Source organism: Mesocricetus auratus, unplaced genomic scaffold, assembly GCF_017639785.1.
Source record: "Mesocricetus auratus isolate SY011 unplaced genomic scaffold, BCM_Maur_2.0 Super-Scaffold_100004, whole genome shotgun sequence".
In the NCBI taxonomy this organism is placed as follows: Eukaryota; Metazoa; Chordata; class Mammalia; order Rodentia; family Cricetidae; genus Mesocricetus; species Mesocricetus auratus.
Window position 1 is genome coordinate 118,809,004 of NW_024429189.1, and position 17,842 is coordinate 118,826,845.

The 17,842-nt window shown below is 45.8% G+C and overlaps 1 protein-coding gene across 4 annotated transcripts in view; it reads left to right on the forward strand.

The window, feature by feature from the left end:
• Positions 1–10,839, forward strand: part of Efcab8 (EF-hand calcium binding domain 8) — a 65,923-nt gene extending 55,084 nt beyond the window's left edge. For 2 of the 4 annotated variants that reach the window (XM_040746530.1, XM_040746533.1), the window contains 6 exons: positions 447–605; positions 5,144–5,312; positions 7,681–7,813; positions 8,982–9,177; positions 9,244–9,345; positions 10,173–10,839. In XM_040746530.1, coding sequence (XP_040602464.1) covers positions 447–605; positions 5,144–5,312; positions 7,681–7,813; positions 8,982–9,177; positions 9,244–9,345; positions 10,173–10,610 — 1,197 coding nt within the window. In that variant the 3' untranslated portion in view covers positions 10,611–10,839. The remainder of the gene's footprint in view (positions 1–446; positions 606–5,143; positions 5,313–7,680; positions 7,814–8,981; positions 9,178–9,243; positions 9,346–10,172) is intronic. The other 2 variants (XM_040746531.1, XM_040746532.1) reach the window with 2 other exon arrangements.
• Positions 10,840–17,842: the final 7,003 nt, after the last annotated feature.

Genomic DNA, 17,842 nt, shown 5'->3' on the forward strand with positions numbered 1-17,842 from the left:
GATTGTAGTAGGTGACTAATTACTAACTTACATTTCCTTATTATCCTATATAGCTGGTAATAATAACTTTCAAGGACTAGAAATTTGCCTTACATTGTTAAATGAACTGTATAGGTACAATACCTTGAACAAAATTAGAAATATATGTACAGCATGTTTTAACAAAATTAATCTTAAATTTGTATCAATATACAATATTTGTATACAATGTACAGAAGAAGTCCAATCCAATGTAAACTACTTAAAACTAGTGGTTGCTTTTTAAAAGTAGATTCAATAAGCTACCCTTTTATCTTATCATATCTATGTAGCCCCTCTGTAGTGAGTAGTTAATTACCACAGAGGTGGGATGAATCACTCCTAAAGCTCAACAGAACAGTGTGGGGGGGACCCACAGTGTGCTCTGGGGTTGGGGCCAGGGCCACTAACGCACACTTTGTACCTAGATCTGGGACATCAAGGATTACTGCTTATTTGTTGGCCAGAGACCACTCCAACCCAGTGGGATCAAGATCTCTACTGAAGGGGAGAATAAGTTCCGGTTCTTAATTCCTAGACAACTCCAGGTCCGCACCCTGAACTACATCCCCCAGAAGGAGAAGGAGGTAGGAAGATGGCGGGAGGGTTGCTTGGGAAAGTTCTGTTAAGGATCCAGGACTGATTTTTCATGGACATTATGAGTCTTCATGCTCCCTTCATGGTGTCTGGCCTGTATGGAAAAATCTGTTAGTCAGATGTCATCCTTACTACAGGTGACGAGGACCAAGTAAGCCTGCAGGAATTCATCACACATGTACACACAGATATGTTCTCACCGTCCCCTTCCCACATGCTGATCTTTGCAGTGAGGACCCTCGAGTCATGAGTTTAAAGTGGAAATACTATATACTCTTTCGAGTAGTCAATGCTTATACATGGTTCAAAGTACTTGGTGTTTGCCCCAGGGCCTCACGAAATCAAGTGTCTTTTCTTTAGTTACTTGGAAAAAAATAAGTGGAAGTGAGAGTGATGCCACTACATCCTCACTCAGGTGACTGAAACCAAAAAGGCACAAGTCAAAGTCTGCAGGGACGCAGACCAAGTGGGCAGGCCTTGGCAATTAGCATAGACACTTTGACAAGAGCTGCCTAACCCGTCTTTCCACCTAGCAGTTCCACTCCAGGGCTACACTCAGAAGTTCACGTAAAACACAGGAAGAAGGCTGAGAGATAATGACTCCACACTGAAAACACCACACACTCAGCAGCGTGGGCTGGACCCACACTGTGGGTTTCATACACAGAGCAGCACAGATCACGTCTACTCACAAAATCAGTGACTCTTCAGAAAACGGAGCCAAGTCAGACCCAGAGTGTGTACATTGTGTGCTGTTTATATGGATCATAACAGCAGAAAAATTAAGCCTACCTCTTAGAAGTGGTAACTCTTGTTGGGGTGGGGAGTGAAATCTTGAGGTGTTGTCATGGCTGACAGTAATATGCCTTATTATATGGTCTGATTACACATTTGTGTTTAGTTTGTGTATTTATGTTTAAATACATTTATTATGCATATGACTTTTTATGTGTTCATTTTACATATATGAAAGTTTTAAGAGTGCCCAGGCAATGTAGAGAGGCCCTAGCCCCTTGTGAAGCACAATTCTTCCCTAAGAGGTCACTGTTAGTGACTTCTGGCTATTCTGGTGTTGATTTATGCTAGTGTGCATGTGGACAGTTATTTTTACCTGAAGGTATGGTGGCAGCACTTCCTTGATTTTTTCACTTCATAATGCATTTTAGGAATCTTTCTAGCGCTGTATAGCAAGCCATAGGCTATGGTATTAATACAATCCCTCTCAAGGGGAAAATTGCTTTGCTTTAATCTTGAAAGTTAATCTTAGTGGTGAGTGCTATTTCAAATGTGTGTTAGCATGTCTGAAGGACACATTCCCAAAGATGGGGTCCAATGTCAAAGGGTTCTATATATTTGCAATTTTGCTATTCATCTGCAACCATCAGTATTTTTGAGATGAGGTCTATCTATGTATCCCAAGCTGCCTCAAAGTCACCACCCTCTTGCCTCAGCCTCCCAGCTCTGTGTTTACAGGTCTGCACTTCATGCCTTTTGACTCTCTGAGAAAGTATGTCATGCTCAGATCACTAGTTTTAGCATGAAGAAATTGCACTGCATCCATGTATGCTGAGAATTGGCCCCTCATGGATTCAGTACTTGAGGAATATCTGATGTTAACACAACCATGACAATAGTGACTGATGTTTGCTTACTGTGTGCTGTGTTTCTGTCTGTGGTTAAGTGCCATGTGCCCTTGGTCTCCTTAGAGACTCTGGGGAGTGATACCTTGCAGATAAGGGGGTTGGAACGGAGGTGCCAGCATTCACATCTAAACCTATGGAGCTGCTGGCACTGGGTTTGAGATTAAAACCAAATCTGTTAACTTCAGAACATGCTCAGTGTGCATTATGATGAGACATTTATTTTTTATTTTTATTTATTTTTTATTTTTTTATTTTTGGTTTTTCGAGACAGGGTTTCTCTGTATTGTTTTGGAGGCTGTCCTGGAACTCACTCTGTAGACCAGGCTGGCCTTGAACTCACAGAGATCCGCCTGCCTCTACCTCCCGAGTGCTGGGATTAAAGGCGTGCACTACCAATGCCTGACTATGATGGGGCATTTAAAAGAGATTGTGTTTTGCATAAGTAGATCATCATCAAATTCTCTTTTCACTTGAAATTTTTATTAATATTATTTTATCTTAAAATAAAAATTATACACATTTATAGGATACAGTGTAATGTATTTACAAAGGAGAATGACAGTTAATTAACGTATTCATCACCTTGCTTGCTTTTTTTGTGATAAGACATTTGAAATTTACTCTTGGTTATTTTGAAGAGTATATTATTGATTATAGTCTTGGCTTTTTTGTTTTGTTTTTTTCGAGACAGGGTTTCTCTGTATTGTTTTGGAGGCTGTCCTGGAGACCATGCTGGCCTCGAACTCACAGAAATCTGCCTGCCTCTGCCTCCCGAGTGCTGCGATTAAAGGTGTGCACCACCAACTCCCGGCTAGTCTTGGCTATTTTAAGCATGCAGCATTTCGTTATTGGCCTTATACAATGAATTTCAAAACTTATTTCTTCTGTCCAACTGAAACTTTGTATCCTCTTTTCCTATTGATATTGCACATCATTAACCCTCTCATCTGTCCTCCCTACCCCAATTGCTGGTTTCCTTCTTTTATACCAAAGTCCTCCTTCTGTTGTTTTCATGTCATATATTAATGCACTTATGTGTATATGTATAAGTATACATGTACATTTTTCAAAATTCTACATACATAGAATCCTTTTACTAATACCCCATCATATATGAGGTTATATGGCACTTGACTTTTATGACAAATGACAGCCTTTCTTTTATCTATCTATCTATCTATCTATCTATCTATCTATCTATCTATCTATCTATCTATCTACCTACCTACCTACCTACCTACCTACCTACCTATCTATCTATCTATCTATCTATCTATCTATCTATCTATCTATCTATCTATCTATCTATCTATCTGGGTTTTCAAGACAGGGTTCCACTGTGTAGCCCTGGCTCTCCTAGAACTCACTCTGTAGAGCTGGCTGTCCTGGAACTCACAGAAATCCACCTGCCTTTACCTCCTGAGTGCTGGAACTAAAGGTGTGCACCACCACTGTCCAGCTCTAGTTTTTTACTGTAAAAAAGGAAGTGGTCAAAATCTGAGGAAGACATGAAACCGACTCAGTAAGAGATAGAAAATCTGGAGACATGGGCCATCTGAATAGAGCAGGTAAAGGGATGAGTTAGCAATACGCTATCTCACAGAGGGATGCTGAGGCACGAATGCTGAATATTGAAAACACAAATGATAGTTCTGCAAAACTCTTCTAAGAGTTTTCTGTGAGGTCAGGATTACTTTGATAGTAACTTTGATGCCAGCATAGGCCTCAGGAGACCTTACCCCTCAAAACCTAAAGCCAAAACCAAAAGACCAACCAACCAAACCAAACAATGCCCCCACACCAAAACAAATAAAAAAAATCAAACCTCTTAGTGTTTATTTTAGTTTCGGATGTGATAATGGTTGGTTTTCTTTTGACAACCCTCTGTGTTTGTGTTTGAGCCACACCTCCTGACACTGTTCTTATCCACTCTTAGGATGGTTTCTGAACTCGCTGCTGTCTTTCACTATTGGATTGTTTGCAGCAGTCTAACTGTCTACTTACTATTCCTCACTGTAGCAGAATAAACATTCCTTCCTCCATCTTGTTTGATCTTAAAATGGTTGGGGCTGGGGAGACAGCCCAAGTGTGTGGACTGGAGTTTGAATCCCAGAACCCATGTAACAGCTAGGCAGGCATGGCATGGGTCAGAGACTGGGGATCCCTGGGGCAAGCTGGCTAGCTAGGCCACTTGGGATTAGCAAACTCTGGGTTCAACAAGAGATCCTGAGAGATCAAGGAGGATACCTGAGGTCAACTTCATGCCTCCACCTGCATCATATATATGCATGTGCACATGTATACACGTGGGCCAAACACAGGCAACATGCATATACATGTGTACATCACACACACACACACACACACACACACACACACACACACACACACACACACACGGTCCTGGTCATTTCCCAGTTATATAGAGTTCTTTTCCCTCACAGTGTAATGTTTTTTCCTAGTGTGATGTGTCAGCAGCTACCTCTTAACGTCTGTTTTTCCAGTACTCAGCTGAGTTAGAAGATATATGTGCTTATGTTCTTGTCCCATTACTTTCCAGTTCTGTGGCTTTGGGCTGATTTCTGAATATCTTTGATTCTGTCTTTTCAGTTAAGTGGTGAACATGCTCTATGGCATATAAGGTTGTGGGGTTCCAATGAGATAATCTGTGTAGAGGCAAATGGAGAATGATTCTGATGATTTTAACAAAGGGGCCCATGAGGCCAGAGAAGTGCTTGAGACCTACCAAAGGTCAGCTACAACAGGTAGTCCATTGGCTGATGCCCAGGTACCCTTCCCTGGACTCTGCTGCTCTGGGTCATAGGTAACTGCTAACAAGTATGAGTGACAGCATGATCTAAGTCATTCTCTACTGCCCTCTACAGGTTGTGGATGGCCAGACCATTTCTCTGGTTCCCCCACCACTTCTGGTTACCTGGCGTAGCCACCTGGAGAGTGTGGCAGATCTCCTGTATGTGGACATCTTCCAGCTGGTTGTCAGTGGCAGTGAGGATGGGGATGTCAAGGCTTGGAAACTCTCTGGTGATGTTGTAGGTATGGGTATGGCTGAGACATGGCTTTTCCTGTCCCTGTCCCTGAGGGTACACACCCTGGCATTACCCTGACAGCCTGCCTGAGGGGAGAAGGCACTTGCAGCTTCTCGGAGAACCTTGCAAAATGTGAATTTGTCTGGTTGCACACTATCCATCAACTGTCTTTCCATGTATTTACTCGTCCACCCAGCTTTACTTGTCTTGGTGAGTATTAGAAAATTTGGTTATCTGGTAAGCTCTGTTCTTTTCTGTCCTGGTGTTATACAGACAAGCTCAGAAACTCCAAGTGTCCCACTTTGAATTTCCAGAGTGTACATTCATCTGTCTGTACAGACCACATTGGGAAGCAGACACCCCTACCTTGGCTGCTATGTGTTTGTGTTGCAATTATTCCTTTATTGAGGGAGGCACCTGCCATAGAATGCACACACAGGTCAGAGGACAGCTGTGGGTGGTGGTTCTCTCCTCCTGCTGTGTCCCTGGAATGGAACTTAGATTGGCAGGCTTGGTGGCAAGTACCTTCACCCACTGAGCCAGCTTCCCAGGCCCTGACACATTTTTCTTTTTCTGTATATGTGTAGGTGTGGCGTATATACAGGTTTGTATAGGTGTATGCACATGTGTTTGTGGGTACATGTGCATGCGTGCACTCACTTGTGTAGGCCAGAGGTCAACATTGTGTCTTCTTCAGTCACTCTCCACCTTAGTTTTTGATACATGGTCTCTCACTGATTTGGTTAGGCTGACTGAACAGTGAGTTCAGGGATTCATCTGTCTCCATGCCCCAGTATGGAGGTGTGCATGATGTCCTGGCTTTCAGTATGAGTGGTGGCAGTGTGAACTAGTCTTCAGGCTTCTGTAGCAGACACTTTACCAGCTGAGGCATCTCCCTGGACCCTGTATTGTTTGTTTGCTTATTTTTTTAATGACAGCATTTCACTATGATAGCCCAGGCTAGCCTCGGATTCTCAATCTTCTTTCTTGTCTTCAGCAGTGCTAGGTCCCAGGTTGGGGGTCACTATCCCTGGTCTGGTTTCTAAGCTTCGATTGTTTCTTCACTTTGTACATATGGGATCATGTGATGAGCTCTTCTTTGTTTCTGTTTCCTTTCTCTAAACAGTCTAGCTGTGAAGTTTATCCACAGCAAATACCATGCTTAACCCATGTTACTTTCTCTAGCTATTTTACATGATTGAGAATAATACTATATGCTCCTCGAAACACTCTTGTAACATTTTTAAATAAACAAATACACACATTCCTATTTTGTATGTATCTAGAGATTATTCTTAATCAACGATATATATGTTTTCTCCTCAGATTCAGTCGATGTTGCCCCGTGGTCTTTTGAAGGGTTCCAAATTTCCGTTCTTTCACCAGCCAAGTATAAAAACTCTTTTTCCCAGCACTTTGCTAAGTTAGCTACACGTACTGAGATCCCTGAACTCTGCTATCCTGCAGTGTCTCCCTTCCTCTCCATCCTGGTCTCTGCTTTCTGTCTGTGAGCCTGCCTATTTTAGACACCACATAGCCATGAGATTGCGCAGTTTGCCTTGTGTGTCATCCCTGTTGTCATAGTCACCGAATTCCCTTCTTGTCACTTTACTTGCTCTCTTATTGGCTGCTGGAGCTCTTTGGGTAATTTCTCCAAAATGGCATTTTACAACCTGTATCTTTTCTTTCTCATAATTTTATAATTCCATAACAGGAGAATGGCCTGTATTAATTAATTAATCTATTTAGTGTGTGTGTGTGTGTGTGTGTGTGTGTGTGTGTGTGAGAGAGAGAGAGAGAGAGAGAGAGAGAGGGAGGGAGGGAGGGAGGGAGGGAAGGAGGGAGAGGTGGTTTCACACATGGCATGGCATGCCTGTGCCACCACACACACACACACACACATGTGGAGGTCAGGATTCACAGAAATTGGTTCTCTCTATACCACATCAGTTCTGAGGCTGAATTCAGGTCATCCATGCCAGGACCAGAGCAGGACTGATTTCTCTGTCTTCTGCTCCACCCCAGATCTCACCTAGATAGATTCCCAGCCATTTTATGCCCTTGTCATTTCACACATGAGCTTCTGGGAGCCTGAATGGGGGTCACTGGACCCTCATCACAGTATTCTTCCCATTCCAGTCTACACATGGTACGGGGTGCTTTAGGCTTAAGCTCCAAGTACCTGCAAGGATGGAGCCTGGCAAATCTAGATATTTGTTGTGTGGCCAGTATAATGCCTGGCACATGGCAGGCACTGTGTGTTTGGGTGAGTGGGTGGGGTGGAGCAGAGGGCCACTCACTACCTCTTGGAGTGGAGGGACAGAAAAAGTGAGTTCAGGAACCCTGGATCTGAACAGGGTCTGGTTGTATTGCAGGAACATTCGGCCTGAATCTTTGGAAGAGACTGCAGGAGGCCAAGATGATCGATGATCAGGAGCAGGCAGCAACTTTAGAGGAGAAGTCTGACCTCACCGGCATCACCCTCAAGAAATCCTTCTTGGAGCTGCAGTGCGTTACTATAGCCACACGGGACTCCCTGGCTCCCAGAAGTCTCTCACTGGGGTGGGGTGAGATGCTTAGGATCTGCAAGCAACCTGTGGCCTTATTTAACCATCTCAGCGGCAAGGGCGAGCAGTCAGGAAGAGCCCTGCTCCTAAGTTAGCTTGAGACCTGCAGGTGGCAGTGGCACCTGCAGAGGTTTTTTACCATGTGTCTGGGTGCTGCCCATGCCGGTACCCAAGGTGGTGGTCCTGAGCAGATGCTGAGTGATGCCCGGGAGAGAGAGGGCTTTCCTCCAGCTCTTGTTTTTCCTCTGGGTTCCTTCCCACCCACATCACCTACTCCATCCAATTCCTTAAATTTCAAATGATTTGAGTTCCTTCAAAAATATTTTATTATTTCTGAGCATGGTGGCCCACACCTTTAATCCCAGCAGTCAGAAAGCAGAGGCAGGTGGATCTCTGTTAGTTCAAGGCCAGCCTGGTCTACACAGTGAGTTCCAGGATAGCCAAAGCTGCTTAGAGAGAGACCCTGTCTCAAAGAAAGAAAATCCGTTTTTCTTTTTCTTTTTTTCTGAGTCTTTTTAAAAATTTAATTTGAATTCTTTTTTTTAAAACTGATGGCTGGAGATATGAGTCAGTGCCTCTAGTAACAAGGCCTTGGGTTCCACCTGTCACCACCATACAATGTAGAGAAGCCAGTCTACATGGTGAGATGGGCATGTAAACTCATGGTTGGGGCCTATCTGACAGTTGTTGGGAACAGCAAGAATAGAGTTTGTGTAGAGGTTAGCACCTGACTGGATTAAATGAGGAAGGCTTCACAGGAGACGCTGTGGAGTTGATTTGGATGTAATTTCCAGGTACCCATCAAGGTATTCTCCTTTTTGGAGGGACAGTCTTGTTGTGGGGGTTTATAAAACAAGGCAAGATAGAGCTTCCCTGGGGTGGGGATGTTTATGTATCTTGCCAGGGAAGTCTAGCCCAGGCTTGAATGAAAGAAAACACAGCAGATCTTGGGCCAGTGCATGCTCATGTTAGACAGTGCTTGCTCAGTGCTGGGCCCTGGCAGGAGGTAGGAAAGGGCTGGAGGGGGCCAGACCCAGAAAGGGGAGGCCCTCTGGCGTGGGTCGGGGTGAGGGCTGGGAGGCACATGTTGTGAAGGAGATCTCTCACAGCAAGGATCTGGCGGAAGCCCTGGTGTACCAGCGGCGTGAGCAGGCAGTGCTGATGGCTTTCCTGCACGGGAAAGAAGAGAAGGAAGCCGAGGCACGAGCCAGGCTGCACCAGATGTCCCTCATCTCCCCATGGACCAAAGAGCATTCCGTGGAAGACATAGAGGAGAGCTGGAACCAGTGGGCCAAGGACAAGCAGGTGGGGATAGTTGGAGGAGGGTAGGAGGCCCAGCTTCTGGCTACTGTTCTCACCTGTGACTCTTAGCAGGCAAGCAAAATTGTGGGAGCAGCTTACAAGCCCAAGGAGCGTGTGCGGAACCCCAACCTCCTGGCCACCAGAGTGCAGTATGGCTGGATGAGGCAGCAGGTGAGGTTGCATCTGAGATGCTGGGGCCATCTGAGACCAGTAGACCCCATGGTCTGTGTTCTCTGTTTCTAGCATAAACTGGTCAGGCTGGCATGTTTTCCATCAGCAGAAGCCTTGTCTCTGGGAAACAGGCCCTGGACTTGTGGAGGGGTGGCCCTCCTCTGGCCTTTCCTGTTTGTAGCTCCCAGGGCACCATTATAGTCTTTGTTAACCATTAGCAGATTAACTGACCCCGTTCCCATGAGTGTAGGTGATCAAGAGTAGATGTGAGGTGAGTGGGTACCCTGTGCACAAGAGGGGGATACATGGAGTGGGTGACTCCCCTTAGGTGTAGAAAGGGGAACCAGGGACTTAAAAAAGCCAGTCAGACTCCATGCTGTCTCTTGCCTGGCCCAGCTTCTCCTTCCTATCTGCCTTAGGGCATTATGGGAGCTCCCATGATGCCAAAGGCTATATCCCTACTGGGGCGGTTAGTTTGAGAGGGTTCTGGAGGCTCCTCAGAGGCCAACTTGGGGAGTGCTAATGGGAGCCCTGAGGTATATCCAGGGACTTCCTGTACCGGGCCACACTTGAGGTCCAGCTCAGGCTTCAGAGCAGAAGAGTTCTGGTGCCAGGCTCACCTCACAGACAAGTGTAGGGAGGAAAGAGTGGGAAGGTGGGGCTGTTCAGGGCTCGTGGGCTCCACAGCTGTGGTCTTGTGGAGCAGCTACAGTGCTAGAGATTTACACGGCATGGGAAGACTCGAGGGCTCTCCCTTGATGCAAGCTTGTTCTTGGTCTCTGGTACCACCGGCTCCAGCAGGCGCTTACCTCCTGTTCTGTTCCCAGATCTCCCCTCAGGTCTACCAAAGCTTGTGTTTCACTGACCTTAAGCCAGTCAGTCATCCTGACTTCCTGATGCATAAGGTCCTGGACCAGCAGGGCCGGCACATCCGCTGGGTGGCTAGTGATATCCGGAGTGAGCTGGAGTCTATCCGGGGTCAGATCTTCCCGGACGTGGGAGCCAGCAGCACACCTGCTGCCACGCCTTCCTCCGTCTCCATGCTTTCACTGGGGGCATCAGCCTCCAGGGTTGTGGACGCCAACTGCTCTACCTCCCTGAGGCCCCGTTCCTCAGTGTCCTTGCTGAGGCCCTGGTCAGCCTCTCCAGCACAGTCTAGCTCTTCTACATCACCCCAGAATTTGAGTCAGCCCCGCAAAGGTCAGAAACCTCCTGCCTCATGTGGCATCCGAAGCCCAGGGGAGCCACCCTCATGTCCTCTGTGAAGTGGGCCTTCCACCTCATGTTTTGAGTTGTCCATTTTTCTCTCTGTTCTGTAGCAGGGGACCCACAGGGTCCTGCAAGTCCCTGGCTTACTCCCCGCCAAGCAAGCCCAGGGGATGCAGCTCTTTCCTCAGAAGCCCCACACTGCCTCTCTCTGGATAAGTCCAGTTATCTTTTGGCTTTGCACAATTCTGGAGAAGAGAATAAATATTCTCCTGTGTTTGAGTCCTACAGGTGACAAGGCTGGGCTATGTTTCTCACTTGCTTAGGTCCCTCCTATGAGACAGGTCATAATGCCTGGCAAGACCTTAGCCAGACACAAGGGGATCCCAGGACCCCTGGGTGCTTTGGCTACCATGCAGCAGGCCCACCCCGCCTGTGTGGCATGGTGGGTAGATCATATGGTAGGGATACTGGATGGTTGGGCAGCCTGATTCAGCCCCTCAGAAGTCATTCGATGCCGACAGTATCTGCTTGTCCCTTGTCCCTGCTGTCTGTCCTCCTTGGCTGCCAGGCAGTTCAGCCCCAGGTGAAGTGTTTGGAAGCTGCTCTGTGCCTTATGTCAAGGATATCTGAGTATGTAACAGACTTGGGAGCATCCTTCTCGATCAGAAGCACCTGTCCCAACTTGTGCCTGGCCTCCGTCTCTCTCAGGTCCACTCTGGGCCATGGATGGACTTCTGTTTAGAGGCCATGAAGCATGAGGTCCCACCAGCTTGAACAGAGTCCTCTCAGGAGCATGCCTTGTGGCTCTGGGCAGAGCAGAGTCCTCAGGCTGTGGATGTGGCGACAGGTTACCTCCCAACAGCCCCAAGCATCAGGGCTAGCAGAGCTGAGGCCTTCTTTGGAGCCAGCAAGGGGCAGTGGGCTCAAGGCTCAGCAGTGGCACAGGGAGGAAGGGACAACAAAGCTAGAACCTCCTAGGCCTTGGGGTTTGGCCTGGGTCTGTCAAAGTCCCCACAACCCACAGGACTGGAGACCCAGATCCCTAGGCTCTTCACAGAGAACACCTTTATGTTCTCTTATCTTTGTATGTGTTTGTGTGATATATGTGTGCATGCATTCTCATGTGTATAGACACATATGTGCACAGGTACCTTTTCATGTGTGCATGAGCATGTGCAGGCCCATAGGAGATGTCTCCTCTCTTTTATATTGAAGCAAGGTTGCTAAGTGAATCCAGAGTTCACTGATAATTTATGGGTCCTGGGGATCTGAACTTGGTCTCTCCTGTTTGCATGGCAAGTGCTTTACCCACTGACTCATCTCCCGGCCACTCATGTGTGTCTTTGTGTGGAATGGATTAAGTCCTGTGTCAGGTGTTGGAGTGAGGTGCATGCAGAGACAGAAGTTTGAAACCCACTCTGGCTAGTATACCCGGAGGTCCTGGGGCCCTCTGAGAAGACTCAACCTGGGGATGGCAGCCCTCCAAGGCATACCAGCTTATACTGTAGACCAATCCTTACAAAGATGTGTATACAACAAGAGAGCCCTAACATGAGGCCTAGGGCCTTGGCAGCTCATGTCTCAACAGAGGCCTGAAGCTTCAGTGTCATTGGCTTTTGAGCAAATTAACCTTTGCAGCCCTTTCTTCCACGTGTGCAAGCATATCTGTAAGTACCTACTAATCTAGAAAAATCTAGAAAACAAATCTTCCTCAGCTGGAGGTGTTTCAGGGTTCTCTAGAGGGACAGAGCTGACCGAAGGATTTCTATGTGGTTTTACTCAATAGGTTGAAATAGCCCAATGACAACTGTCTCACACAGGGCTGAGAACCTGGCAGTTTTTCTTGGTTGCCTGGTCCTTGAGGATGGGTGCCTTGGTAGTCAGAGTGGTCCTGCAATGGCTGTCTTACACTAGGCTCTCTGGTGTTGTCCAGTCCCAATCTATCCCCAAAGGCCTAGAGGGTTCCTAAAGACCCAGCCACTGGCTCTCAATTCAGGTTAGAAGCCTAGAAAAGCTGGCTCTAATGTCAGAGTCAGCAGCAACCAACAGGATAAATTACCTCACTGTAAGAGGGAAGAGTGAATGTTTTTTTCTCTCCTTTTTGATCTGGGTCACTATTCCTAATCAACTTGACACAGAAACACATCACTTTAAAAACCACAACCTTCCCCGCCTTGTCCCAAAGTCTCATGTTTGTTTTATAATATGAAATATAGTGTAACTTTTAAAAATTACTTATTTTATGTAGATGGGTATTTTGCATGCATGTATTCTTCTATGCACCATGTGTGTGCAGTGCCTAAGAGGTCAGAAAAGAGCGCCAGATACCCCGGGGCTGGAGATACAGACAGTTGTAAACCACCATGTGGGTGCTGGGAATCAAACCTAGGTCCTCTGGAAGACAGTCAGTGTTCTTAACTACAGAAGCATCTATCTCTCCAGCCCCAAATATAGTTTACCTTTAAAAGGTCCCCAGAATCTTTTTAAAATATCAATACTTTAAAAGTTCCAAATCTCTTTATTTTAACCTCCTGCGACTATAAAAACCAAATTACATTTTTCAACATATTATGTGTTGCATGAGTTCTACTTGGTCTTAATAATAAAAACCTGGAGTCAGATATCAGGGTAAATGCTGAAAGATCAGAGAGACAAAGGAGCGAGCCACAGCCACACCTTACTTTGCCAACTTTCCAACAGAAAAGAGAGCAAGCTCCTGTCTTCTCCTGCCTATATCCCTCTCTCTGCCAAGCTGTATCACTTCCTGTTTGTCTCTACAGACCTCCAGATCTCTATGGTTAATTAGTGGCCAGCTCTGTCCTCTAATCTTCAGACAAGCTTTATTTGTTAGAGTATAAACAAGATATCACCACAATTATGTTACCAAGTAAACATTATTTATTCCAAAAGAGGAAAAAGAAAGTTATAGCCAATGAACAAGCACCCCAAAGCAAAAGCAAAATCCAGCAGGAAAAAGACCGAATCTTGTAACTCCAATGACCAACAACTGGAGCTTGGACTATAATATTCTAGGCTCCAAAGATCTTGGCTTCCAAATTCCTTGACCAATGCTTAATCTTTTAGCATTCCATAACTTAAATATGATCATATAGTTTCCCAGCACAACCACTGATATCTCAGTCAACATTACATGATAAAGAAATAGAATACAACCATCTACTTAATATATGCATAAGCATATTCTCAACAAATAGAAAAACATTCATGTCAATTGTAATCATTCCTGTAGCTGGTCATATATGACCTTGGCTGGTGTTTATGACTCCATTTTCTGCTACCTATTATGTATCTCGTCCACTCTCAGTAAGCACTGCGGTAGGTCTTGGCTCTTTACTTGGAAAGATTATTCATATCTTCATTCCTCAGGGTCTAGGCCAGTGGTTCTCAACCTATGGGTTGTGACTCTTTGGAGGGGGAGTTGAATGATTTATAACAGTAGCAAAATTCTAGTTATGAAGTAGTAACAAAATTAGTGGTTGGGGTTGTTCATCACATTATGAGGATCTGTATTAAAGGATTAGAGTATCAGGAAGGTTGAGAACCACTGTTCTAGGACATCTGTCATCCTCCCTGGATTGGGTTGTTGTAGTTTTTCACTGACCTTAAAATATTATTATGAACATAAATAATTTAGATGGTTTAATCTAAATGCTTTAACACATGCCCTGGAAAAGTCACCTTTCCAGCAGCTATCGATCTCAAGTTTCAGAAAACCAAACCCAAGTCCTCATCACACAATATATGATTGGCTGACTTACAATGCAAACTAATCAACATCATCAAGGATGTTTGCAGTCACAATGCTTGGAAAATAATGGGATCCTTTAGCTTGTATAGGATGTGTGGGAGGATCCTATGGAGGTTGAAGGCAGTCTGATGTGTTCACTCTGCTGAGTGAAATACTCACCCTACTCTTAGCACAGGATGCATTCCCACCCCCACCCCAATTCTACTTCCTGCAGCATTGCCCTTGCCTGAGAGTATTAACCCTATGTGTCTATAGAGTCAATAATGACTTTCCCTGAAGGAGACATCAGACAAGTCAAACGTACATACCTCAGGCTCTACCCATCATTGCCTCTAGACCAATGAGTGGGCTTAAGACTAAGTGAGCCCCAAAGGTGAGATAGAAAGCGTGGACCAGGAGGAGGCGGACTACATCCCACTTCTGCTTCCACAATTTGTGTTAGAGTTCTCTAGAGCACACACACACACACACACACACACACACACACACACACACACATATTTAAAATGATTAAATCAGCTTATGCAATAGTCAAAATAGTAAGCAACAGCTGTCTCAGATCTGAAAGGCCAAGGGCCCAGTGGTCGCTCAGTCCATGAGGTTAAGTGTCCCAGCAGTCCCATCTGTCACCAAAGGTCTTGAGTGTTCCTGAAGAGCCATTGGTCCTTAGTCCCTATTGGAAGCTGGATAGGAAAACTGTTTCTAATATCAACAAAGGAACCTGCAGTGGCAGCAATGAGGTGAATTAACTCACTGCAAGAGGGAGGTCAAGTGAGTAAAAAGTGAATGATCTTCTCTTTCTGTCTTGTGATGGTTTGAATGACCTCCATCAGCTCACCCATTTGAATGTTTGGCTCTAGTTAGTTGAACTGTTTGGGAAGAATTAGGAGGTGTGGCCTTGTTGGAGAAGGCATGTCACAAGGGATGGGCTTTGAGGTTTCTAAATCCTAGGCCAGGCCTCTGCCTTTTGCCTGTAGATCAGGATGTAAAGTTCTCGGCTACTGCTCCAGTGCCACATCTTTCTGCTTCCCACCATGATGATAATGCACTAAACCTCTGAACTGTAAGCCAGCCCCTAATTAAATGCCTTCTTGTATTAGAGTTGCCTTGATCATGGTGTCTCTTCACATCATTAGAACAGCAACTAAGACACCTCTCTTTTTTTAAAATCTGGGACTGCTAAGAGAAGGTGCCACCCACATTTAAGGCATGACAAGACAGTTACCCGCAGGTTGTAGAAAATTTCTCAATTGAGGCTTTCTAATCAGATGATTCTAAATTGTGGCAAATTGACATTTAGAACCAACCATCATGGGAGGTGAACAAGATCTCCCTCTGGGGTCCAGATCAGATCTCTCCTGTGGGTCACAGAGGCCCATGGCTACTGTTCCTTGAGTCCCAGCATTCTTCATCTGCCTTGTCAGAAATACTGAGAAGCCCACGCCTCTGGATCTTGGTTCCTCCTGGATCCTCTGCAGAGAGCCTAACCTCTGTTTTTGCTTAATCTGAGCCTCCCACTTAATGTCTGGGCTGGGTTGGGAAGTCTGGATGGGCTTCTGGTAGGCTTCCCATGGTGGACTTTTCCTGGCCCCAGTCAGGGTATAGCTCTGAGTCCCTTCCCACCCTGCTCTCATGCAGCCGGGAAGAAGTAACAGCCTTAACCTGTAACGACAGTAATGGTCCTTACCATGAAACAATTCTAAGGTTATCCAAGTCTACCAGATAATGAGATCAGGGCACAGAGAGGTCGAGTCTCTGGCCCCAGGGTCACATAGCTGGTTCTAGGTAAACCTAGGATTTGAGCTCAGGAAGGAGACTGGCTGTAGAGCCTATTAATAAAAATTTCTCAAGTATGGTGGTGCATGCCTTTCGTTAGTCCTAGTACTTGGGAGGTAGAGGTAGGCATATGTCTGAGTTTGAGGCCAGCCACATCTACAGAGAGAGAGCTCCAGGACAGTCAGTGCCACACTGCAGAGAAACCCTGTCTGGAAAAAAATTCTTCAAAATTTTATGTGGGTGGGTGTTTTGCCTATAGGTATGTCTGCACACCATGTGTCTGCAGTGACCGCAGAGGCCAGAAGAAATCACTGGATCCCTTGAAACTGGAGTTATAGACACTTGTTAGTTGCCATATGGGTGCTGGGAATCAAACCCCAGTCTTCTGGAGGAGTAGACAGTGCTCTTAACCACTGAATGATCTCTTGAACCCTCTGAGCCTTACAAAACAAAACAAAATGAAGTGAAACACGAAACTTCCAAACAGTCCGTGTCTTTGTCTTGACTTTCTGGGGTGGGGTTGAGGGGTGGGGGAGATATCCAGCAGTTGTGGATGTTGTGGTGACATCCTAACAGATAGGGAAGGACACATGACCAGGCACAGCTGCATTTAGGGCAGAACTTTGATGCCAAGGCTCTGTGCTCAGCACACCAGTTTTACAGATCTCCCATGTGGCCAGAAGAGGGAGCCATATCCTTTCTGGAAAGACCAGAGATGAGACAGACACCAGAGCTGGGCCCACGAGGACAGTTGACCTGGGGAACATAGCTCTCAGGGTTGCCTGCCAGTAGCTCTCTGGTGTCTATTGATGGCTCTGTGCCTCTTTGCTCAGCCAAATCATTGTGACCTCTTTTACCTTAGAATGCTCTCTGGCAGGCAAGATGGCAACTGCATTTGTTTCCAGTTCTGGAAGACAAATCCAAGCTGACTGGGCACAGGACACAGTGGGACATTGCAGTTGGATCTAAGAATAGGGCATTCCTGGAGTTCCCTTAGCCTCAGTTGTAGTTCACCCTGGAGTGGGTCAGCCTCCAGTTTGCCGGTCTCTAGTGAAATGCCCTGCCATCGCTCCTTTTTATCTGGACTGCTAACAGAAGGTGTTGCCTACATTTAAGGTGTGGCAAGGCAGTTCCCCATGACTGCAGAAAATTTCTCAGTTGAGGCTCCCTAAGCAGGTAAGTCTAAATTGTGGCAAGCTGACATTTAAACCAACCATCATGGGAGGTGAAGACCTCCCTCTGGTGTCCAGATCAGGTCTCTTCTGGGCCCCCTCTGAAAATGTTTCACCCTCAAGGATTGCAAGGTAGGGGAGGGCTACAATTTCAGAAACAAACTCAGAGGGAATTCATGATTCACTCCACAGCACACTCTGGATTCAGAAGCCAGGGATGCTGAGAGCTCAAACTTGCCCTTTGGAGTAACCCACTAGTACTGAAGCATGGTATACCTGGATTTCACAGTTACTTTGTCATGAGCAGTAGAATTACAGGAAAAGGAGACTCAAGGAGCCTTCATAGCTTCTATAAGTGAACAAAAAATCTGGCCTTGAAATTTATTTTAATAAGCTAGTCTCTATTTTGTCATTTTTGCATTTCGTTAATAAGACAGACTCCCTATGTAACTGTGGTAGTTTGAATGTAGTTGGTACCTGTAAGCTCACAGAGAGTGGCACTATTAGAAGATGTGCCTTTGTTGGAGTCAGTATGGCCTTGTTGGAGGAAGTGTGCCACTGTGGGGGCCAA